Genomic DNA, 25,807 nt, shown 5'->3' with positions numbered 1-25,807 from the left:
TAGACTGGTCTGGTGCCCTTCTGTCACCCTGTGAGCAGTGAAAGCCACAAACTCTTAATGGGAAGAAATTCATTTGTAGTGTTGAATTTGAACCCAAACACACTGAGACCACCCACCAAGGTAGCGACTAGTCTAATCTGTGCTAACATTAGAGCACAACCTGTTAGATAGTTTTAGCTTCTGATGAACATTTGTAACCACTGCTTCAATCACTTCCCACCTCTTGCCACCTGCTGCTACTATCCTTACTAACAGGTTTATCCATACTGTGCTAATAATGGCTGGCATTTTCTAGTGTGGTTTTGATATTTTGCAATCAAAAGCTAATTTAAAAAGCAGAAAAAGGCAAAAATATTAAAGTTATGTAAAGTGTCACTGAAACACAAAAATATATATTGGTCCCATTTGAAAACTGAAAAACTTCTTCTAAATAACAAAAAACAAATCATACCTAATTAATTAGGGAGACAGAGAGATGACACCCTGTAACTGCAGAATGCACATTCTTTTCATGCACATGAATCATTTACCAAACTATAGTATATAATATGCATAAAATAAGTCTGAACATACTTCAAGAAATTGAAATTTATAACACATGTTCTCTGATTTGGACCAAGAACTCATAACATAGGATGACTAGAAATAGAAAAATAACAAGAAAGTCAAAAAAAGTTTGGAAATTAAGCAATGCTATTCTAAATAATCTAGTAGTCAAGAAAGCACAATGAAAATTAGATAATGAAAATACAACAAACCAAAATTTATGGGAAGTAACTAAAGCAGTGTGTGCTGATCATTATTTGTTGACTTTCAGCTCCATATTCTGCCTTTTTTGCCTGCTTTGTAAAAACAGGTTTGGACGCTTTAAATATTTTTCCTTGCCAGCTGAAACTTTATCATTAGATGTCACTGCATATACATTTCAGGAAGGAAAACTTTTTGCTTCCTGGTTCTGTTGTGCTTCCTAGACAAGTTTCTCCAGCACACATTGCTTACTCCAGCATCAGGCTTCAGCAGTGCACAATGTCCAGCAGCTTCCTCATGTGGTTTTATAGCAAAATGCCTCCACAGAGACTTCTACCTGCAAAGAGTTTTCCCTGGCACCCTAAAGGGTATATTCCCGGTATGTTCCAGATGGTGGATTTCCAGTCCATTTTAGCAGTTTTTAGTATCACGGCAACTTCTCTGTATACAGTGAGCCACAGCTCTGCTTTTTACGAGGTCTGGTCCCAGGCCTGTGAAAGTCTCTTTTTTGGGTGTGCTATCTCAGCTCTTAAATAATGGATGTTCCCTATATTTCCCTATATACTATTTTTATTATTTTTCATAATCTTCTTTACTTCTTGCCAACCAACCCCTCAATACTGAAATCCCCTGCTATGGTTAATAATTCTTTATAGTAAACCTTTTCTCTTCAAATTATTATATAATTCCTTCTGATAGGACAAATTCCTTCACAGTACTTAGAAGAAAATTGGCTTTAAATGCTTACATTAGAAAAGGAAAACAATTAAAAGTCAATGTCTAAGTTACCAACTCAAGAAGTTTGAAAAGAATGGAAAATATGAGACAATGAATATAAAGGTAAATATACTGATAAACTAGAAAGCTGATAAAAATAAAGCAAAATTAACAAAGTGAAAAGTTGGTAATTTAGAATACCAGTAAATTTGATAAATTCTTTGCAAGACCAACCAAGAAACAGAATGTACAAGTTACTAATATCAGAATGAAATGATGATATCACTGCAGATGCTACAGAAGACAATACAAAGTTAGTACGAACAGTTTCTAATAAATTTATAAATAAATTTGACAACCTAAATAAAGTGGATGCTTTTCTTTCAAATCACATTATCTAAGTTGTAAAAAGAATAATCAGGAAATCCAAATATATGAAATCTATAACTAAAAACCTATCCCCAAAGAGAATTTCAAATATATATGTCTTTAAAGGTGAATTCTCCCAAAATTTAAAAAAGAAATTATACCAATCTTACACAACTTCTTATAAGTAAAAGAGGACCTTTTTTTATGAACAAATAACTCAATCCACAATATCTAAAAAATACTAGCAAATCAATATGAGAAGATACATAACTATATGAAAATAAACAGTTCAAACAAAATGAACAAAAACTTGAGCACACATTTATAAAAGAATGAAACTAGACTACTATCTCATACCATACATAAAGATCAACTCAAAATGGATAAAAGACCTGAATGTAAGACCTGAAACTATAAAATATATAGAAGAAAAGATAAGCAAACAGTCCATGGCATACATCTCAGAAACATCTTGAAAGACAAAAAATGAAGGAAAAAAAATGAAGCAAAGAAAGAAGGAAAAGATAAATAGCTGAGACTACATCAAATTAAACTAAAAAGCTTCTGTACAGCAGAAGAGGCAATAACCATGATGAAGAGACACCCCACAGATTGGGAGAAAATATCTGCACTCCACAAAACTGATAAGAGACTGATATCAAAGACCTACAAAGTGAGGGGGGAAAGGAGGGAAGGAAGGAAGAAAGGAAGGAAGGAATCCAATTAAAAGGTGGGCAGAAGAGCTAAGAAGACATTTCTCCAAAGAGGAAATGCAAATGGTCAACAGCATATGAAAAAATGCCCAACACCCCTTATAATCAGGGAAATGCAAATCAAAACCACAATGAGATATCATCTCACACCAGTAAGAATGGCTCACATTAAAAAAAACTAACAATAACAAATGCTGGTGAGGATGTGGAGAAAAAGGAATTCTTTTACAGTGCTAGTGGGAAAGCAAACTGGTCCAACCACTATGGAAAGCTGTGTGGAGGACGCTCAAATTTCTAAAAATGGGTCTACCATATGACTCAACAATTTCACTCCTAGGAGTCTACCCAAAGAACACAAAAAACATTAATTCAAAAGGAAACCTGCATCCCTATATTCATTGCAGCACTATTTACAATTGCTAAAATATGGAAACAACATAAATGGCCAAAAACAGACCACAGGATCAAGATGTGGCATATACACACAATGTAATACTACTCAGCTATCAAAAAAGATAGATTTACGCCATTCCAGCAGCACAGATGGAGCTCAAAGGGATTATGCTCGGTAAAATAAGTCAGAAGGAAAAAGAAAAATATCAGATGGTTTCACTTATAGGAGAAACATAGGGAAACCATACAAGGGATCAGGGGAAAAAAAGACAAAACTAGCAGGCAAACTATAGATCTGAGATATTCAGCAAGGGAGGGGTAGGGAGAGGGACCAAAACAAGAGGAAAGCGCACAAGAGTCTATGGCGACTATTCATGGTCTTGATGTCTTGATGGTCTTAATTTTATGGGGACAACACCTGAGAGGAGAAATCAAACATTGTACAAAAATGAACAACAATGTAAAACTATAAAAAAAATTTTTTAAAAGATTTATTTATTTATTTATACAAGCACTGGGTACAGTCAGAAGTGCGGGAGAGTGAGAGAATTCACCAGAGCCAGAGTGGGAAACAGAACAGGCAGACTGACGAAATACACTGCTGAGGGGAGCAGCGGGCGAGGCAGGAGAGGTCTGTCCCGCCATGTGGGACCCTCGCTGGTGGCCGGGGATCGAACTGGTGCTGCAGAGGCTACGGGCAGCTACCGCTGCGCCATCAGGGGGGGCCCTAAATAAAATTATTTTAAATGGGCATTAAGTATATAAAAAAAAAGGTTTCATATGATCAGTTACCAGGGACATGCAAATAAAAATAAAACCATGATGAAATATCAGTGCACACTCACTAGAATGGCTGAAGTGAAAAAGATTAACAATATGATTGGCACTAATATGAAATAGTGACCAGAAAGACTGATAATATGGACCAACCAGAACTGGAACTTGGATATATTACTAAATTGTTACAAATTGTTACAATCACTATGAATCACTTGGGTCTACTAAAAACTACCCTCTAACCCAGCAGTTCCAGTAGTAGTTATATAAAAGCAAAACATGCAGTGGTCTTGTTCTCTGCTGTCTCTTCTCCCCGCTGATCCCATACTGCTGTTGCCATCCTCTGGCCCTCTGTCTCCTTGAGAGTGAGTACCATGCCTTCAATAAAGTTGCAAAGTTCTGATGAAGAGATATTTGAAGTTGATATGGAAATTGACAAACAATCTGTGACTATCGAGACAATGTGTTGGAAGATTTGGGAATAGATGATGAAGGAGATGATGACCCAGTTCCGCTACCAAAAATTTTTTAAAGATTTATTTATTTATGCATACAAGAACTGGGGTACTGGCCAGAGTTATGGGGGGAGAGTGAGAGGATCCACCAAGAACAGAACAGGCAGATTGACACTGCTGAGGGGAACAGTGGGCGAGTCAGGAGAGGTCTGCTGAGCCATGAGGATAGCTCCCTGGCCGGGGATCGAACTCGTGCTGCAATGGCTACAAACAGCTTCATAGGTTACCTCTTAACCCCTTGTGCCACCAGGGAGGCCCTCTTCTACCAAATGTTAATGCAGCAATATTTAACAAAAGGTCATGCAGTGGTACACCACTGCAGGGATGACCCTCCTTCTCCCCCTGAGGATGATGAGAACAAAGAAAAGCAGACAGATGATATTCCTGTTTGGGATCAAGAATTACTGGAAGTTGACCAAAGAGCACTTTTTGAACTTATTCTTGCTGCAAACTACTGAGACATCCAAGGTTTGCTTGATGTTACATGCGAGACAGTGCCAATGTGATCAAGGGGGGAACTCCTGAGGAGATTCCCCAAACCATCAATATCAAAAATGACTTCACGGAAGCAGCAGCAGGCCAGGTACCAGGGGTGTGAAGAGAAGTGAAATGCTGTGCCTGCCACTAAAACTGCAAGGATTGTTCCAAATACTAGTCACACTGCTGTTTATAATAGTTAATATTAGATAAACAGTAGACAAATGCAGCAGCCAATCAACTGTATTAGCAGAACATTAACCTCAGCACATGTGTAGTTAGAGTACAAATTCTAGACCTATGGCTGTCTCTTCTAGTATGATTAAAAGTTACTTTTTTCTTTGTTCTGAATAAAACTCAACTGCATATTATCTGTAGAAAGTGATAATCTGGGCTTTCCCTATTTTTGTAAAGTGATTCTGCCTAAATTATTGGCCAGTTAATTTTAGTGACCTTTTGAAAGATGGCATTGTAAATAAAAGCAACTTGCAAAAAGTTTTCTGAAAAAGAAGAGAAATACATGAATATGTCACACAAAAGACATGTATAAAGCTGTTTATAGTAGTTTTCTTCAAAATAGCCCCAAACTGGAAATAACTCAAATGTCTATCAACAGTGTAATGGATAAACTGTGGTACAATCATACAATGGAAAACTACAAGGAATAAAAGAGAACTGATAACATGAATGAGTATAGCAGACATGACAGTAAAGAAAATTAGAAAGAACACTAGAACACGCTTTCTGATTCCATTTCTACAAATTTCAGAGATAGGCAAAATACACTGATTATCTCTGATGATGAATACAATTAAAAAGTACAATGGAGCATTCTGGGGAGTAAAAGCATCCTATGTCTTGATCTGGGTAGTGCTTACACAAGTAATGCATTTGTGGAAATTCATCAGGCTATTATCTATAATTTGTTCACCTTAGCTTCAGTATGTTTATTTCAAAAAAGCTTTTAAAATCACAGTTTACATGTATATTCACTGAATGACTCAAACAATACTGAAAAATATAAAGTCCAACATTAATACTGTCTTCATTTCCTGCTCCACTTTCCTGTTGTCTTCCCTAAAGAGAACTATTGTGTGTAATTCCAAATTACTTTTATGCATTAAATATATATATTTAATATATACATATAAGTACTTATATATACATATAAGTACACATATATGTAACATTATATTATACACACATTCATGCTTTCAAATAATTCTGTAATTTTATTTTCACCCTAAAAATAATCTTGCAGCTCTATGTCTAATGCAAGTCAGCCCCATTTTTTAACTTCAGTGTAATGTTTCCTGGTATCAATGCAATATAATTCAGTCATTTCCTTTCTATGGATATTAGATTAGTCCATTTGAAACAATGCTGCAAAAAACAGTTCTGACTTTTCTTTGATCACACAAACAAGTATTTTGTGCTCTATGAACAATTTCTTTTTGAAATTGTTGAGTAAAAGAAAATTATAGAGGAAATATTTTGGTAAATTCTGCTTCCCAAAGAAGTCTTACAAATTACATTCTGACCAAACTGTACATGAAAATACCTGACTCTTCAGTCCTTATAAACACTGGACGTTAACCAAACTTTTAAAAGTATGCCAATTCTAAGGGGTAAAAAAATATAATTCACTGTCATTCCACTGTTATTTCAAATTATAGTTCTATTCACTGCATATCTTCTTATTTAAGTGATTATATGCTTTGCACATGTTTATATCAGGTTGTTCACATTTTCTTATTGATTTTTGATGATTATTATATATAATAAGACATGCTAATTTTTTTTCTTCGTTTGCTACCTTTAATTTTTGTTTTTCTCATCACATGGCATTGGCTAGGATTCTCAACACAATATTAAAAAAAAAACTAATGGAAAAGCTTTAATATTTCAGTAGGTATGATGCTTGTGATTGCAGATATCTTCATTAAAATAGAGAAGTTTCTACTTCTGGTTGCTAAAGTGGTTTTCTTTCTAATCAAAAATAGGTGTCAAATTATATCAACTGCCTTTTTTGCATCTCTTAAGATAATTATTATCTTTTTTTCTTTCATTTGAATATAATGATTTGCATTAATATATTCTGAATTTTGAATAAGTCTTGAACACCTTGGCTAAATTCTACTTAATGATGACATTTAAAAAATACATTTCTGATTCATTTTGCTAGCACTTAGGATTTCTGTACCTGTGTTTATAAATGTGGTATGCTTTGTTTGTCAAGTTTTAAAATCTGGGCCAAGTCAGTCCCCATATAAATGACTTAGAAAACTTCCTAATGTCCCATGTACTGGGTTAACAATAGATCATGGAGCTTATCTGCTCCTTACTGGTAGGACCATCTGTGTTCGTTATCTTTTATTACAAGAATTAAGGTTTTGACTGCCTTTTAATGTCTTCAGTGTGTTTTGTTGTTGTTTGCTCTTTTAAGATGTCTCCCTTTGGATCAAAATTGGTAACCTACTTTCTAGAAATCATTTTAATCTAGATTTTTGTAATTTATTAGCTTAAATTTAGTATTTATCGCAGACGTTTAGAATCCACCCTGTGCCAATAGTTTTATTGCCTTCTCATTTGCAATGTTAATAATAATTCATTCTTTCTCCCCTTAATCAGACATTTTAGGGCCTCCCTGGTGGCACAGTGGGTTGAGCGCAGTGCTGTGAAGCTGCCTGCGGCCTTTGCAGTGCCAGTTTGATTCCCAGCCGGCCAGGGAGATTACCACATGGCGTGGCAGACCTCTCCTGTTGCGCCCACTGCTCCCCTTAGCAGTGCTTTCCATGGTCTGCCTATTCTGCTCCCTGCTCTGTCTCTGATGAATTCTCTCACCCTCCCATGCCTCTGGCCTGTACCTCAGTTCTGGTATAAATAAAAATCTTAAAAAAAAAAAATCAGACATTTTAGATTTTTGACATCTTTAGTTCTTTCCAAAGAATCAGCTTTAGTTGTATTCAAATATACTTTTCTCCCTCTTTATTTCATTCATTTCTAGGTTTTTCTTTAGTAATACTTTATATATCTTGCTAATTTTTTTCATATAGCTTCTTCAGCTGTGTGCATGCTTTACTTCTATAAATCTGTTCCTATTTTTTAATATACATATTCAAGGTCATATTCTTTCTGAGTATATGTAGATTTCAATTTGTGTTAATCTCTTGTCCTTCTTGTTAGAGTAGTTAAATATATCAGCTCTGGGCCATATTATCTAGGTTCAAATCCTAGCTATGGCATTATGGACAGTGTGCCCTTAGGTATGTTATTTAGAGTTTTGTATTTCAGTTCCTCATTTGTGAAATGAGATGATAATAGAGCCAACCAACTTCTCAGGATTATTGTGAAAATAAAATAAGACAACCCATGCAGATCAGTTACCATGATGCTGGTTGCAGTAATGTTTAATAAAGTTTAGTTATGGTTATTTCCAAATAATTGACAGCCTAATTTAAAATTTCATTAAAGTTATTTAAAATTAGTTATTTGAAAGTGTTTTATTTCTAACTTTATAAAAATTGTTCCTTTTTGTTTATTAATTCCAAATTTCATTGCAGTGTGATCAAAGACTGTGACCTGAATGATCTCCTGTCTGGGAATTTATGAATATTTTCTTTGGGTTTTAGCAGCTAGTTAATGTTGCATGTGTTTGAAGAGATTGTGCATTCACTGTTGATTGTTACAATAGTCCTTTACAGCTATTCAATCAAGCTTCCTTATTATATTATTCAAATCCTCTCTGCCCTGACTTTTTTTCCTACTTGATCTGTCAATTTCTGAAATATATGCTGAATATTTCCAAAGGTATTGTGTATTTTTCATTCTTCCTTATATTTTCATCAGTTTTTACCTTATAAGTTGTATTATAAATATGACTTTTGATGTTATATTGTAAGGTGTATAATAGTTCATTATTAATAGAAATTAATTGTATCTTTCACAAAAATTTTTTATCCTATCAAATCCCTTTCACATTAAATTCTTTTTTGTCTAACATTAATGTTACCATACTTACCTATTTTTAGTATTTGCCTGATAGATCTTTGTATGTGCTTTTATTTTCAATCTTCTTTTAGGCGCATTTCTTCTAAATAGATTATGCTTAGATATGTTGGTTTTTTAATCAAATTTGAGATTCTCTATCTTTATTAAAGAAATCATATACATTTGTCATGTATAGTGATTATTGATGGTTTGATTTTTTTTTTCCTACCACCTGTGTGTGTGCTTGTGTGTGATCATGCTTTTAGAATTTCCCTCTTTTCTCTTCATAATGTCTTGTCTATGATATCTTTATGTTGCAATATCTAGAACACGGTTTGCCTTGCAGGCCAAATCTGTCCTATTGAATTTTTGTAAATAAAGATTTATTGGAACACAGTCATGGCCACTTAATTACAGCTTATCTATGGCAGCTCTCACACTACAGCAGCACAGCTATAAAGACCACAAAGCTGAAAATATTTACTGTATGACCTTTTAAAGAAAAAGTTTGCTGAGACTGGATCTAGATTTCAACTTTATATTTATAATTTTTTTTTAGATTTATTTATTTATTTATACAAGCACTGGGTACAGTCAGAAGCGCTGGAGGGTGAGAGGATTCACCAGAGCCAGAGCGGAGAGCAGAACAGGCAGACCGACGAAATACACTGCTCAGGGGAGCAGCAGGCCTCAGGAGAGGTCTGCGTGCCATGTGGGACCCTTGCTCGGTGGCCAGGGATCGAACCGGTGCTGCAGAGGCTGCGGGCAGGTTTGCAACCCAGTGTTCAACCACTGCGCCACCAGGGAGGCCCTATATTTATATTTTTTAAATATGCACCACATTTAGACAGTGACAAGCAACTGGATTCTTTCCTCTCCACTATTTTTGTCTATCTTCATCTTTCTTGGATTTATTATTATTTTGTTAAAGTTTATTCTATCATCTTTTTAAGGAGAGTCTACTGGTGATATACATCTGCTAAACTATTTAATTTCAAAACCATGTATTTAATTTCTAAGATGTTTCATTTTCATGGACAAAAAACATCCTGAATCTCCTTGAGGATAAAACTGTTGTGCTTGTAATACTAATAAGCATATATTTTACTTATAAAAATTATTCTAAAAATTATAAGATTAATTTGTACTTATCTTTTTCTTTTCTTTATTAAAACATAAATATTTTCTTTTAATTATTAACCTTTTTTTCCTTAGATATTATTTCTCCTACTTACTGGGTTTGATGGTTCTACTTTGTACTTTATAAATAAGAATCCCTGTTAGCATTCCACTTCTGCTTAAGGTGGGTTGAATGGTGATTAAAGTGAAAGGGAAGTTCTAGTATTGAGCAGAATGCTTATTTTCAAGGAGAAATCTCCCTGAGCCTACTCAGGTTCATTGCTACTATTCTGTTATTTAGTTCCCAGGATCCACAGCCTTCTATCTTTAATTTGTGGGCAAATACAAATGGAAAAGGGAATGGACCTGCAGTACAGCTGCTTCAAGTAAAGTATCTCAATTAATCCCTTTTGTCATTCCCCTGCTACCTTGTCCATTGAATCTACTCTCTCTGACCTGGGAGCTTCCCTGAAATTGCTTTTACTTTTTAGCAGTATTATAAGTATCTATAATTCAATTGCTAGTTTGTTCCTCAAGATCTGACACCATCTTCTAAAAATTTCTGATACACTAATGGCATTTTTTGTCCCCAGTCCCATTACCCATTATTCTTCCCCCTCTCTCCCTTCCTACCATCTCTCAATCTTTTTCTGTTATTTCATAAGATTTGGTACAGGTAAGTTTCCTTCAGTCTGACATCTTTATTTAATCTTCACATACAGGATTTCTAATTTAACTCTTTCAAATCATCATTAAGTATAATTTATTTGTGGGTGGTAATGTACAATTTTAACATTTTTATTTCAAAACATTTTAAAAGCTACTCAGAAAGAATATTTTTTAACATGAAAAGAAAATGAGAGCTCTACAATATCACTGAAAGGGGTTCAAAGTGATAACATGACTTTCACTAACTATAGTGGAAAGGGGCATTCAGTATGAGTCACTTGCCTTTAAAAATAGATTGAGCAGTCTAATTAAAAAGTTTTCTTTCATTGGGCTCTGAGACACTGGTTGCAGAATAGGTGTAATCATGTAGCCACCTGATAACAAACTGGACAATTTATCTAGTAATCTGTGACACTTGTGACATTTTCAATCAGAAAAAAAAATTATCTAATAAGCTCGTCTTGTTCTGGAATTGTATCCCCACCTCTGCATGCTGAGTAGTCTGCTCAGATTGCATCACGGGCTAACTCTAATAACAGCGTTAGAGTTACTTCCTAGAGTAGCTAAAAAGCATAGTCCCTGACTCCACCCCCTCCCCAAAATACACAAACACATTATTTGGGTGTTTAAGTCTCTGCAAATGATAGTGGTCTCATTGTGTTTTCTTTAGGGATCTCAGAAGTTGTCTGTGTTTGAAACACTTATGAATTCTTTGAAATTTCCCAAATGGTTATTAACACTTTCTCCCTCTCTCTTCTTTTTCAGTCCCAGCACTGCTATTTGCAGGGGTTGCTTTCAGACGCCTCTGCATACTCCCAGAACCCTCTATGGGCACTGTGCTAGTTATTTTCACAAATACTACCATCAAACCCTCAGTATAACTGTGAGAAAAAACTGTTTCCCCATTTTTGTCAGTTTGAAAGCTGAGGTCCAAAGAGTGAAGAATTTGCCTGAGACGACAAATTCTCAGTGGCAAGTGGCAAGTGGTGGGGCTGTAATTTGGAGCCTGGACTTGTAAGCTCCAGAGTTATAGGAAGAGGAAGACTCAAGCATGGTCCAGTGAAGAGTGTGGATCTGAACTCAGATGGACAACTAGAGGCTGAAGGCAGAATATAGTTCTTCTCCTTAAAGGTAACCAGACTGGTCAAAGTACCTTTAAAACTGTAGAATCCTAGCACCAGATGTCAAGCTGAAAAGACAAAGTTATTAACTATTTGGGCAATTTTTGTGAAGTCAGAGAGACATGAATTTTAAGTATGAAATAACCAAGCTCTCAGCTCCTGCACTACTATTATGGATAGGCTATTGAGTTTTCTTTTAAGCCCATTCTCCCTTTTTGTCTTACTCTGCTGTTTTTTTCTTGACCTAAAAAAAATGAACCCTCTCTAATTCAATAATTCAATCAAATAAACAAGTGTTGTTTAGTTATATGATAGGTACTATGCTACATATTGGGGATGTGTGTGTGTGTGTGTGTGTGTGTGTGTATACTTCCTGACCTCATTGTTCACAGTCCTAGAAGTGAGGGGTGGGAAGGGTAGATGTAAGAAATCAACAAGTCTACAATTACCATATAAAAAAGCATCTCTCACATAGGCTACACTGTAGGAACACAGAGAGAAAAAAAAAAAACACAGACAATCTAATTTATAGTAATGAGGAATGGATAGGGAAGACTCAGAGAAGATGCAATTCTTGACATATGACTGAGCCCCTCAGATAGTTAAAAACCATAAGTGTATATGGAATACTTTTTCAGGAAGAGAGATTCATACCAAACTATGGGAGCAATGGAAGCCTTCTACTGGGGATCTGAGAAGATGAATCAAGTGCTCAAATTACACTGGAACCTAAATGAACTTTTAGTTCCTGAGCTCTCTCTCAAGTCTCTGTGAGGTCACTTGTCTGTCTTGGTGATTATTCTGGATTTTCCCAAGACTTGGCCAACAACCTGTCCTTCCTCATTTATGCCTGCTTACTCTGGAGCTCCATCAGAAAAAATTCTCAGTTCCTATTCAATCCCTGGCCCTACTGTTCCTAATATTACTAAGCAACTATCTTCTCTTCTGTAAGCCTTTTCAGCTTGTCCATGTGATTTCTGCTTACAACCACTTCTACAATTCGTTGTTATCTACTGATTTCTGAGCCTATCATCTTTTTCTGTCTTTCAGCTACTATTTTTACTGAAACCTGCTGAATCCTCCTCTAGAGAGAGGATTATATCCACTCATATTCTCCAAGAAAGGAATAAATTTGTTAATTAATTACTAATTGCTTCCTTGGGCAAAGGTCTTACATTCAGCTAGCTCATAGGTCACTGTTTAGCCAGAAGTGTTTATTATGCTCTTGTATCAGATGCTGAGCCCTGTTCCAACCAGGCATCAGGAGTTACAGCAACAAAGATAGAGGCTTGTGGCAATAGAGCCCTGTAGACGGCAACTATAGGAGACAAACTTAGAAATGGATGGTGGATATCGCAGACAACCTGATGCTTGGTTGACTCAGGAGGAAGATGCTACAGATAGATTAGAGGTGCTATAAATGGAAAAAACAAAAATGTTTTTAAAAAGTACTGACATCAACCACAATACTCTCTTGATATAACTTTAGATAATGGTTGGGGGAGGATGAAGAAAGATAGAAATAAATATATTTATGTACAAATAAATATAGCCAGGGAAAGAAAACAAGTAGATCTACTTCACAGGAAATGGTCTTTCCTGAGATGTATATGAAGAAATTCCAAAGACTTTCTCTTCTCAAATACATGAATACGACATAAAGAATGTACTGAATGTGATGGTTAATTTTAATGTGTCAAATTGGCTGGCTAATGCAGCCAGTTAAACAAACATGAATCTAGGTGTTACTGTGAGGGTATTCTGTAGAAATGGTTAACATCAGGGCCTCCCTGGTGGTGCAGGCGGTTGATCACAGTGCTGTGAAGCTGTCCACAGCCTCTGCGGCGCGGGTTTGATCACCGCCAGCCAGCAGGTGAGAACCCCACATGGTGTGACAGACCTCTCCTGTCCCACCCACTGCAGTGTATTTTATCAGTCTGCCTGTTCTGTTCCCCGCTCTGTCTCTGGTGAATCCTCTCACCATCCCGCAGATCTGGTCTATGCCCCAGATCTTGCATAAATAAATAAATAAATCTTAAAAAAAAAATCTGCAACAGCTGACTTTAAGTAAATTAGGAGATTATCCTCAATAATCTGGATAGGTTCCATCAGGTGAACGATAAGAGCCAAACTGAGATTTTCCTGAAGAAGGAATTCTACCTCTGGACAACAGCAAAGTTTCTGGTCCGCTAGCCAGCTTACAGATTTCAGACTTGGCAGTCCCCAAAATCATGCAAACCAATTCCTTTAAATTATATAATAAATACTACAATAAATATGCAATTATAACATTCTGATTGTCCTCTGGTAGAACCCTGTCTTATGCAGTGAGTATGGAAACACATGTGAAATTTGGTATCCAATGTAACTTCTTATCAGTCGTTCATGCCAAGAACGCCAGTCTCCTGTGGTGTTTCTTCATGTGTATGCTCTTTTTTCTGTTCTGTTCAATTATTCTCTATTCTTTCTTCCACCACAAATTCCTTCCACTCCCTTATACCCTAGATACTATTGCAAGCTCTCCATGAAGCCATCTCCAAGGACTTTAGCTCCTTTAGTTCTATTCTTTCTCTAAACACCCTCAGTAGATATTAGCTGTACCATTCACTGTTATTCTAAATTTTAAGTAGCTCACCTAACACTGTTTTGTAAATAGTTCCACCACTAATAGGTATAGATTTGCAAGTTCAAATTTGGGTGTGCAATAAATGTCACATTTTTTGTTAAATTAAATTTACCACAGACTTAAGTGATTGCAATGCTAAATCTGCTTAAGTAGAAGGAAACGCAGTCACAGTCATTGTTGGCCTTCCCTCCCTACCTAGGAATGCACAAATATTTGAAAAATGATATTGAGCCTAGAAATCAGAGCTGACAGAGTTTGGCATCCTCATTGTTCAAGAGTATATGGTCCCTAGAAGTCACGCAATTCCTCTGCACATGAACCAAGAATGACAGGGGAATCCAGCCTCCCTGAGGGCATCATGCATCTCTCTGAGGTCTGGATATCTTCCCGGGTGTGTCTAGGAAGAAAAGCTGGTGTCACCACTACTGGACTCTTATCTAGTTTGGGGAATTGTTTCTTTTTCTAGAATTCTGCCTACCCACCACCGCTCCTTTCTTCTTGCTCTTGCTCTCATTCTTTTTTTTTTTTTTTTTTTTTAAGATTTATTTATTTGTTTATACAAGAACCAGGGTACAGGCCAGATGCGCAGGAGGGTGAGAGGATTCACCAGAGACAGAGCGGGGAACAGAACAGAACAGAACAGAACAGAACAGAACAGAACAGAACAGAACAGAACAGCAGACTGACGAAACACACTGCTGAAGGGAGCAGTGGGCAAGACAGGAGAGGTCTGCCCCACCATGTGGGACTCTGCTGGCAGGCCAGGATGGAACCCGCGCTGCAGAGACTGCAGACAACTTCGCAGTGCTGCGCTAAACCACCTGCACCACCAGGAGAGGCCCCTTCTCTCTCATTCTCTTGCTCCCCAGATGCCTTCACTTTTTTTATTTTTCACCTCCTAGCAAAATGTCCTTAAGGAACAAGGAACCTGGAGGGAAGATTGCTAGGTATAATTCCAGGGATTGCACTGACATTTCAATCTAAGGAGTTATGGTCCAGAAGGCTTCATTTACACTGGAGTGGTGTCCCCCTACAGTAGTCTAAGAGTCAGTTTCTGACAGACAGCTTCTGCCTAGGAACACAAAATTCCTTTGAAGTCTGTTTGGAATAGAGGAGAGGAGAAATATAAGGAGAACGCAAGCCAAATTAATAACTTAATAAATTATTCCTTTACACTCATTTTTTCATTTGTCCATGTATTTTTACTTTAAAAAAAAATGTGTGGGCTCAAAGATCTAGTTCCAATTAGATTATGAGCTTCTTGAAGATTAGAACAGTACTGTATTTGCCACTTATTTAAAAAACTCTCTGCGATTCCAGAACGATAATTTGCATGTAACAAGAACTTAAATGTGCCTTGAAATGAACTGAGGAATGAGAGTTTGCGGATTACTGATTAGCCTCTACCAGTTCAGGCTGTACCGATACTAACTTCCTCTTATAGGATTGGCTCTGGTGTCTTTTCATTGTCACTTCTAGAGTTAAGTAAATATGCTTTTTCTTTACCTGCTTCTGTTCACAGCTGCTACTGGCCTGAATTTTCAAGATATCACATTTCTACTGTGGATCTTTCTGGTCTGAAGTAAAAGTAAACACTTCCTTTAAAATTCAGACAGATATGAACTTGAGACTTCTTTAATATAAAGAGAATTGCAGATCACAACATAAACATGTATATGGTAACAACAGTGGAAAATTTCTAAGCAAAATCAAAGCAGAACCTGGCATTCATTTTCATAATACCTTTCACTTGAATAGCCAAATACATTATGAGAACTTTATCCCATTAATCCTTAGAGATAAGTAAAGGTACCTGAAAGAATGGCTTGTATCGATAGGATTGCATAGCCAGGTAAGTGACAGCGTTGTTCAAATCCTGCTGCTTTGCCCAGTATTTGAATAGTTAGGCGATTTGGCACAAACCATTGTTTAATGACATAATGGAATATGTGTGCTTTAGCAGGCGAATTCACATTTTACATCATACTTAAGTGAGCAAGTATGGCATTGAGAAAATTTACCCAAATTTGCCAATATGCAATTGGTGTTTGAACCCTCCAGCTTTTTCTGTTGTACTCTTGCTTCCTCTCTTATTGGCTTCCTTTATTTCCTCCCTACTCCCCTCTCTCTAATGGCAATAAAACTAAGACTGAAAACTCAGTCACATTACAACATTGGAAATTAATATATCAGTTCCCCCAGGACTACCTGCATTTTGAAAGACAATAGCCTAGACTGATAGGGACTTTCTGATATGGCAAGGATTTTTTTTTTTTTTTGAGGTGGAAAACTTCTTTCCTTATCCTGTTAAATAATAACATACAATTGATTATATATACTCCTAGAGGGAAAAATCTGTGATGGAAGAAAGCAGAGGAAGTAATGATCAGGGAGAAAGAACATGAGGAAATACTCGATTTTTATTTTTAAAGGAGAATGGATAAAACCTTATCTTTTCCAGATCTGTAAACCACCATAATGTGTGGAAATAAAATGAACATTTAAAGTACTTAACCAACATTATCACTAATGAAATCTATTTTAGGTTTCATCTTCCGTCAGAATAATCATAACTAGTATCACACAGCGACATTCGGTAAAATGGACCATGTCTCCCTCCCCTTCCGTCTACACTCCATTAAAGATCTGAGTACAGAGCTAACACTGGGTCATGCATTATCTGCTCATCCCTTGTGCCCTTTCATGGCTGCACACCAGTGCTCATGCTGCTCCTTGACCTAAAATCATCTTCCCTCACCACTATGCCTATTGAATGTCTATTCATCCAATGAGACCCAATTCAAATGTCAGCCAAGAAGCTTTCTCCAAATAGCTCTTTCCCCCTGAGCAGGACCAATTCCTCTCTCCACTGTCTCCATAACATTAGTAAACATATTTTAGAACTCATCATCTCATATAATTAATATGTTATGTTTCTCTGTTTCCCAGGATGTGAACTAATTCAAGTTGGGACAGATTTTATTCACTTAGCCAGTTATTATTTTCTATGCCCCAAACTAATACACATCAATACATGATACATGCATATGCTACAGTCTAGATAATATAAAAAATTATAGTTTGATAAAGGACGCAAGTTTTATGCACATAAGAAGCTAGGAAAATTAAGATTGGTAACTACTGAATTCTACAAATACTAAACACCCAGGAATAAGGAATTGTGTCCCATAACTATTAGGAAAAATAAAACATAGTCGCTACCTTTGAGGTGCTCACAGTCCACATTGTAGAAGGTCTTTATATGTGGCAGCACTTCTGCAGCTTAGATATCTCTTTATACTTCTCCTCATAACAGTCCTGTGGGATAGATTATTATTTTCATTTTTATAGAGATGGAAACAGAGGGTTTGAATTCTCAGATGTTCTGACAGCAAGACCAGAGTTTTTCTCCCCCCACTACATCAATGTTTCTCAAAATTTTCTACTGGAATATACTTTCATAGGGAGAATAAATTGCTACTTCTCACAGTTGGGAAATACAAGCTTAAAATATAGACTGTTATCTTAAAAATTCATGCTTACTATAATGTTTTTCATTACTTCTCACTGGGTGAAATGAAGTTCTGAGAAAATGAGCCACACTGATTCTGGGTCCTTGAGGGTCCTTAATACATGGTTTCACAACCACAGCAGTACACATACAATTTAAGAAGCACGTGGCTAAATGTCACCTTTATTCAGGGATCTCCCCCTTCTGGGGTGTGACAACATGGAGCCATCATTCTCTTTTGGCAAGGTAATTAGAACCTAGGGGACTTGGCAACTTTTTTCAGTGCCTTTTTACTTCCTCCATCTTTCCCATGGATAAATATCTTAGATGTACAGTCAAGATTGTTTGGTATGACCTTAGGATTTGACTTGAATCCAGACCCAAGGTTCTGGGTAACTTCATCAGGTTTCTTTTAGGTTTCTGCTAGGGTAATTTAATTCACAATCCTTTCTGAAGGTTAACAAAACACACTGTACTTCCAGATACTAATTGTGTAGTGGATGCTTACCCTTTCCTTCCTATAAGGTGTCTCATTCTGGCAACTAAAGTCTCTGCAGTCCTATATTGCCTGTCATACCTCTCATTACTGGTTGAACCTAAAAGAGTCCCAGATACTTCCTTCAACAGCCTCTTGGTTCAAAAGGTTCCATAATGCATCCTTCCTTCTCAGCACTGCCACTAGAGTGCTGCTCAGGGTTGTAGCTCTGCTGAGCCCTCTAGTGGCTGCAGAGGTGAACTGGCTCTTTCATGGAACCTATAAAAAAACCTCTTCAAAAGTTGCACTCGGGAAGTCAGTCCATGTGACACTCGGTAGCGAAAGTCTTTTTTTTTTTCCTCTAAGTCTTGGTTCTCAGTTTCCTTTACTTAAGGCCTTTGGCAGGTCTCAGACACATGACCTTTCTTGGATGAATCTCCTCTCCCTAGGCTCTTCCCTTTGCAGGTGTGACAACGTGGAGCCACCATTCTCCTTTGGCAAGGTAATTATTAATAGAACTTGGGGGGACTTGGCAACTTTCCTCAATACCTTTTTACTTCCTCCATCTTTCCCATGGATAAATAGCTTAGATATACATTTAAGATTTTTTTGCAGTATGATCTTACTTTCAGTATGACTTGCCGGCTCTGGAAGTAGACCTCCAGGCAGGATTCAAATCCTGACTCCCTCATTTATTAATTGGGTCACCTTAAAATTATATTTAACCTTTCTAAAGTTTTTCTGTTTCACCTGTAAAGTAAGGAGCGCATGAGCACCTACATTATAGTTAGGGGAAGAATAAATACGATAATATGTGGGAAGGGAAGTGCTAGGCCTGACACACTGAAAGTGTTCAAAAACATTACATACTTGTATTCTTCAAAGCTTCTGTCTAGTGCATATGATGTCTATCAGTTGGGTACAGAAAAATACTGTTTATATAGGACACAAGTGTACATCTACAAAATGAATTCATAAACAATCTGTGTTTCCCTATAGTGGTTAAACTGACAGTGATCATAGGTTATGGAAAAGGAGGCTCTTTTGTGCGATGCCATCAGTGCATCAGAACACAGAGACACCCAAGAGGCCTGGACTCCCCATGCAGGAGTTATGTTTGCACACAAGTGTCTTCCTCACTGCCCCCCACCTCCATTCATCCCACCATGTGCCATCTTTCATGGGGAAACTGGCAGTAGAACCTGTGGGCCAGGCTTGAGGGAACCATACAGAGTGCAAAAGCAAAGGGATCTAGGCCAAGGCTGGGAATTGAGCACTCCAAAGCCCAGAAAGCCGAAGCCAGATTCCTCACCCATCATGCGCCTAAAGGGTGACAAGAGTCTCATGCCCAAAGTCCAGGCACGGCAGAAAAGTGGTCAGAAAATCTGACAGGTAGAAACCTAGAGGAAACTGACATAAAAGTTAAAGCTGAAGAGCTTTTAATAACTACAGGTCCAGAGAAAGGTCAGTGTGAGCTGAGCAGCTGTTCCATCTGGTGCCAGAGGCCATGGCTGTTGTCTTCTACTCTCTGTTTAAGCCTCCCTGATCAGCCCCACCTAGAAAAGCCAATTCTTCTGCTCTTAAAGGGGACTTGCTTGTTTGTGGCAGAGAGTCTCTTCTCAATGGGCAAAGCTCTCTCTCAAGCATGAAGGGGGGTGGGGAGCGAGAGTGCGTCCAGGGGCTCAACTGGCTCCGAAGCAAGGAAGGAGTTTCTATGGCTGGAGGCTGAGCCTCCATGTTGTGAGAACAGCATGCGTTTCTTTCAGAGGCAGGCAGGGGCCTCGGCTGCCAGGGACCCTGACAAGCCAGGACTTGAGCAGTGCCTTGGAGCTTGGGTTGGCTAGAGAGCCATACACAGGAGGGAGGGCATTCCTGGAAAGGGGGGGTTGGGGGTGGGGGGGTGTGGGGAACAGCATGAGCAAAGCCTTGAAGGAAGAATGAATCTGCAGCGAGTTGAGAATGGCTTGGAGACTTCACTGATTGGAGCCGGGAGTTCTTGCAGGGGGATGGAGGCAGCTACGATTGGACAGCTAAAGTGGGGCCAGATTTGGAGGGCTTTGAATGCCCGACCGAGAAACCCTCAACCCAGCTCCTGCCTTGCGATTTCCGTTCAAGACAGAATTACCTAAAGGGTGGTTAATTCCAACGGGTGTTCTTCTTTGGGGGCTCCTGAAAAACTCAGCTCCCCCTCTTACCTGCTTCAATTCTCCTCATGTATCCAGTGAAAAAGTAATCCTCGCTTGTCGCGGGGAGAGGGGCTGCCGTGGATTCATTTCACATTTCACCTTTCTCGCTTGGAAGGTGCAAAAACAGAAAAATCCCACGTCCACGCCAACTAGGAAATTTGGTTTCTCCTCCTCACGCAAGTTCTCTCCCCCCACGCCTCCCCCAGCCCGGCCAGTCCCCGCGCGGGCCCCGGCGGCGCGCGTTCGTGGCCCGGCCGGCCCGCGCCGCCCTCCGTACCCGTGCGTCCCCCTCCCGGCCCCCCGCGCCCGCGCCCGCACCCCGCGCCCCAGGTCCACGCCCCCCCGGCGGAGCGGTAGGTGTTTTGCCGTCTGCGCCGGGCCGCAGTGCGGCTGCGCGCGCGGGCTGCCTCCGGGGCTGGCAGGGCCGAGGCGGCGGCGGGCCCGGAGCGGGCGGCGTCGGCGGCGCGGGGAGTGGCGGGAGCGCGGTGAGGGGCTGCAGCCGCGCGGGCCTCCGGAGTGGCGCGCCCCGGGGGCGAGAAAGGAAGGCCGGGCCGCCGAGTGCCCGGGCGACCGTCCTCGGAGGATTTGGGGGGGAGCCTTGCCCCCCCACCTCGTCTTCAGACGCCCCCTCCTCACTCCCCCCCGCCCCGGCCGCTGACGGGAAGAGGCGGCGGGGGGCTGAGGGGCGCCGCCATGCCTCTCCCGCGGTGAAGCGCCCCGGCGGTGAGGAGCCGCGCCGTCTCCCCGGTGATGTCCCCCAGGCGGCGGGCGAACGCGACTCACTCGAGCCCTGGGGTAAAGGCCTAGTTGATCCAGCTTCCTTCCTCCTCCTCCTCCTCCTCCTCCGCCCCTCCCCCTCCCCACCCCGGCGCCCTCCCCCTCCCCGCGTCTTCCCTCACCCTTCCCCGCGCCCCCATCTTCCCTCCCTCCCTCCCTCCGGCCCACCCCTCCAGCCGCGATGGCAGAGGAACAACAGCCGCCACCACAACAGCCTGATGCCCATCAGCAGCTTCCCCCCAGCGCCCCCAACTCGGGGGTGGCTCTGCCAGCCCTCGTGCCTGGGCTGCCAGGGACAGAGGCCAACGCGCTGCAACACAAGATCAAGAACTCCATCTGGTAAGAGGAGCCTCCATCGCTGGGGTTAAAAAAGCCCAGCACATTGCTGCTGCTGCTGCTGCTGCTGCTGCTGCTGCTGCTGCTGCTGCTGCTGCTGCTGCTGCTGCTGCTGCTGCTGCTGCTGCAAAGGGGGTGGGGGGCGGCGGCGGGCGGAGGAGCTGGGAGGAGGTGGCTGATGCTGCTTCCATTGAATGTGGGTATCCAGGGTCTGGTGCATATTTATAGGACCTCTGGATGTGTGGGGACTTGGCTTCAGCCCCCCGGTTTCCAGAGCCTGAAAATGCTGCTATCACCTCTCTCAATTGTGAGTGCAGATAAGCAAATTACTGGTGTTTTTCACTGAGGTGTGCGAGGAATATGGGTCGAAATTAAGGCATTTTGCATGATGGCAGCTTGCATTTGGGGCTGGAGAATGGGAAATGGGTTTCCTCCTTTTTGCAGTCATAGAAGGAGGGAGAGTGTATGGTGAATGTTAACCAAATCCTGGATCCTGGTCCTACGGGGAGGAAGAATGGTGTTGTGAATTTTCACCAAGTAGACATTGTGTGTAAGAATATTAATATGCAGCATAAACCTAATGTGTCTTTCAGTTGGCTTAGCTGTTCTTTGTGGATGTTTTTGGCTTAATTCTGACGTTAAATTTCTCTTCCAGAGATTTTGTTGTTTGCCTTGATTGTAAAGAAAGGGCTTTTGGGTGTATTTTAAGATGGTAGTTAGTACTACCACCTTAAAGTGATTTTTTTTTTAAATTTAAAAAGATGTCTTTAATTTAAAATAAATGTTTTACCATTTCGTGTGTCTTTTTTTTTTTTTTTAAGAAATCATAGTTGAAATATCCTCTCCAATTCTTAAGTTTTTTTCTCTGAGAATTTCCAGTATTTCAGCATTAAACTCTGAAATGGTGGGTGATAGTCTTCTAATAATTAAATACAAGCAGTTAAGTCTGTCCTATGTTACAGCCATGCAAATATTCTTTGAATATAAACTTGTATTATTTTTGTGGGGTTCTCATTTAACTGACTTTTAAAAGTGCAGTGCTAGTTCTTTTTAAAAATGAAAGCAATATTTGGAATTGGGTCTAAGAGATTGCTTTTAATAGAAGTTTAAAAATAGAATTAAATGTGTAAAAAAGCTAATTTAAAAATGAAATTTTGCATGTCTATCATGACTACTAACATATTAAAGCTTTTATATTGCCATTTAAAAATAAATGTATCACAAAACAACTGTATTGCAGCACAGTATTTATATATTTTAAAGCAGTGACAATATTTAAATGCAAAATCAAAGTTTGTTATATAGTAATTTCCACTATTTTCTTGGCATACGTATTGTCATGATGCTAATAGGAAGTAGGTCAGTGCAGGCTTTAATAGTTTCATTCTATACAAAAGTTGGCAGTTGAGTATCTTGCTTTCAGTTTTATTTTTAAAATGAAGTTTAAATATTTTAAAAAGGAGGATTTTTTGGCTTTGACTTTGGTAAGTGGCAACTTGAATAGGTCAGATAAATGGTAGAGTGTGTGTGTGTGTGTGTGTGTGTGTGTGTGTGTGTCAGTGGGGGGGAGGGGAGAGAGTGAGAATTGATGGATACCTTCATTCACCCCTTTCTTAAAGTGGTAGTGTTGGAAGAGATGGTTAATCTCACCTTCAAGGTTTCAGAAACCAAAATGGCTTTTCCCCACTTTATTAACTGGATGTAACTTTGTGTCTCTGAAGTCATGATTGAATTAAGCACCTTGGTTTTTACATTCAGGTAAGGGAAATATTCAAGTTAAAGAACTAAAACCTTTTAAGAAAAGAAAATTTTGGAAGTTGAATTAGTAATGTATATTTTAATTGATGAGAATAGTAGGTAAAAGGAAACCTCACTTATCTTCACTTATTTTTAAAATAAGAGTGAGTGATAACTGAAGTATTTGAATATTGTAACAGAGTGCTCTTTTGGTAAAGTTGTGATGAAATTACTTTTAATTGATAATTCACATTCATACACCCATTACAACTTAATTGTGCTGACTTTAATGTGAGAAAAACATATCCTGAAATACAGTACACTTCAGGTTTTGATACTTTCTCTAAAAAAAATGTGAATAAGCACCATAATTCCCAAGTACAGTTTTATCCTTTTTTTAAAAAATTGTAATGGCACACTTACTAATACTTGATTTTCAACTTTTGAAATCCTATTTGTAAAAATGATTTCTTTATATTTTATAGAAAACTTCAGAGTAAACAACATTCATGAATAATAGGCAACATTAGTGAATATATTTAATAGGTAGTCGCAATGTTCCTTGCTCCTAAAAACTGAATTTATGTTGTTACTATGTAAAATAAAGACATTAAAAGCGAAAGTTCCATTATACCCTCGCCTCTCCAGAAATAGTGTATATGTGTTAAAATCATTTTTAATAGATTATAATTCTTTAGGTAACTCATTTCACATTATTTGAGAATATCAGTATTTTTTTACAGATTATTTTATCACGTGATAATGCTCTTACTACTTCCCATATCAAGCTTTGGCACCATTACTAGTGAGAATTTTTAATTACATTAAACAGAAATGCCTTATTTACAATTCATCAAATGGGTTTTGCATTTAGATTCGTTACAGTTCCAAAATTACTGGACTTGCAGATCACAAACAAGTCTGTACTTGTCCTATTCTACAAATATAGATGTAGGCATTTAGCTAGACAATGAGTTATTATCAGTTCATAATTAATTTATTAAACTAAGTGCTGTTTGATAAAAGTATGACCCTTGTCATTTAATTATTAAGCGAGTTTTTAAAAAAATTAAGTATTGTTGAAATCATGTTACTTAACAAGGATCTGAAACTGTATTTCTTAAGACTTGGAAATACATGTTTATAAGGTAGTTGCAGAAAATAAAGATTCCACTAACTTGATAGTGTTATAATACCTGTGTAATACAAATATTTTCAGTTGATTTTCAACTGAGCTCACACCTTTCTTAATGGTCTTCATTCCCATTCCATAGACAGAGGACCAAATCACTACACTCCTTAAGACAGAAAGAAGATTATTTGCAGAGTGTCTTTTAATAGTGAATATTCTGTAAGATTGTTATTTATATTTTCAAGACAATAGAACTCTAATATGAACTTTTCATTGGAAAAAGAAAAATAATAACCCATGTCTTTTTTCTAAATGAAGGCCTATATGGCAACCTAAAACAAAGTGACAGTCCAACCTTACAGCAAAGTTATTTTACTTATGTTGCATTCCTCTTTTGGTTACCTAAAAAAAAATATCAAAGCAAGTTTTACCTACCTCTTAGCTCCCACTGTGTTACTAATTTGAAAAAAATTGTATTTTGTTTACAATTTAAAAATTGTATTTTGTTTAGTGCTTTTTCTTCTTCAAAGCAGTTTAACTTGAAATCCTGAGAGAATAAAATTGCTTTGGAAAAGACAGGATAGAAAAAGTGTGGTTAGTTATGTTTAATAATAATCTTACTACCCAGGGAAGTGATTAATATATCTGCAAATACGCTGTAACACAGAAAATAAATCATTACCTAGAAGCTTGAAAGAAACCCTGATGTTTTATTGTAGAAAATATTCTGAATAATACAGTATTTACTCAACAAATTTATGGCTTTTTAAAAGAATCATTTATTACTGTTATTTTTACTTTTTAACTATTTGCAGATAAGAACTCATCAACTATTTCTTAAAGTGGTATTTTAAGATGTGTTATTCTAACAACTCTGTGGAAACAGATGAATGGAATAATGGAAGGGATAGTATTCCTCTGATTCATCTGAGACCTTATAAGTCTCTTATGAAAGATACACTTGGAATACAAAGGCAGCGATGCTGCCTGAGAGCCTTGTCTTTATTCAATCCTATATATTACGTAGACTGCTGAATCTGATACATTTTGCACATAGAATTATGTATGTGGACCATTTCAAATGTTTTGTAAATTCTAATTTAAACCCAAATTGAGCAATTTTGTTTTACTTTCTTACAAATGAGCAAAGAATGGTGATCTATAAAGTTTACATAGTGATGCCATATTAGTCCTGATTTATGCCCTCTATCCTAGAACTTACTTTAACCATAAATCCATGATCTTCATTTTGCTTTAAAATTAGAATATGAGTAGGTCATCAACCAGCTTTCATATATTTTTCATTAGTTGGTTGACATGCTACCAGCTCTGAGTTAAGCCTTCTAAATACCGATCACAAAAAAAGACTTTTAGGTCCTTTTGGTTGCCTGTGATGGTTGTATCCCAGCACCGAGTATTT

General features: G+C 38.3%; 1 protein-coding gene and 1 long non-coding RNA gene across 2 annotated transcripts in view; one reads left to right on the top strand and one right to left on the bottom strand.

Annotated features, from left to right (window-relative positions):
- Nucleotides 1-3,461: 3,461 nt before the first annotated feature.
- On the bottom strand, nt 3,462-20,603 carry LOC129146961 (uncharacterized). Its single transcript, XR_008554380.1, has 3 exons — nt 20,415-20,603; nt 17,456-17,551; nt 3,462-3,666 (listed from the first exon to the last, which is right to left on the bottom strand). It is a non-coding gene; the product is annotated as an uncharacterized LOC129146961 (long non-coding RNA).
- Nucleotides 20,604-21,345: 742 nt separating this feature from the next.
- Nucleotides 21,346-25,807, top strand: part of RFX7 (regulatory factor X7) — a 99,484-nt gene continuing 95,022 nt past the window's right edge. Inside the window, exon 1 of the mRNA XM_054701723.1 lies at nt 21,346-21,521. Within this exon, the coding sequence (XP_054557698.1) occupies nt 21,364-21,521 (158 nt within the window). The 5' untranslated portion in view covers nt 21,346-21,363. The remainder of the gene's footprint in view (nt 21,522-25,807) is intronic.

Source organism: Talpa occidentalis, unplaced genomic scaffold, assembly GCF_014898055.3.
Source record: "Talpa occidentalis isolate TD23 unplaced genomic scaffold, MPIMG_talOcc4v2.1 talOcc4.11, whole genome shotgun sequence".
Taxonomy (NCBI): Eukaryota; Metazoa; Chordata; class Mammalia; order Eulipotyphla; family Talpidae; genus Talpa; species Talpa occidentalis.
The sequence above is the reverse complement of the archived record's forward strand: the minus strand, read 5'-3'. Positions and strand labels throughout refer to the sequence as shown.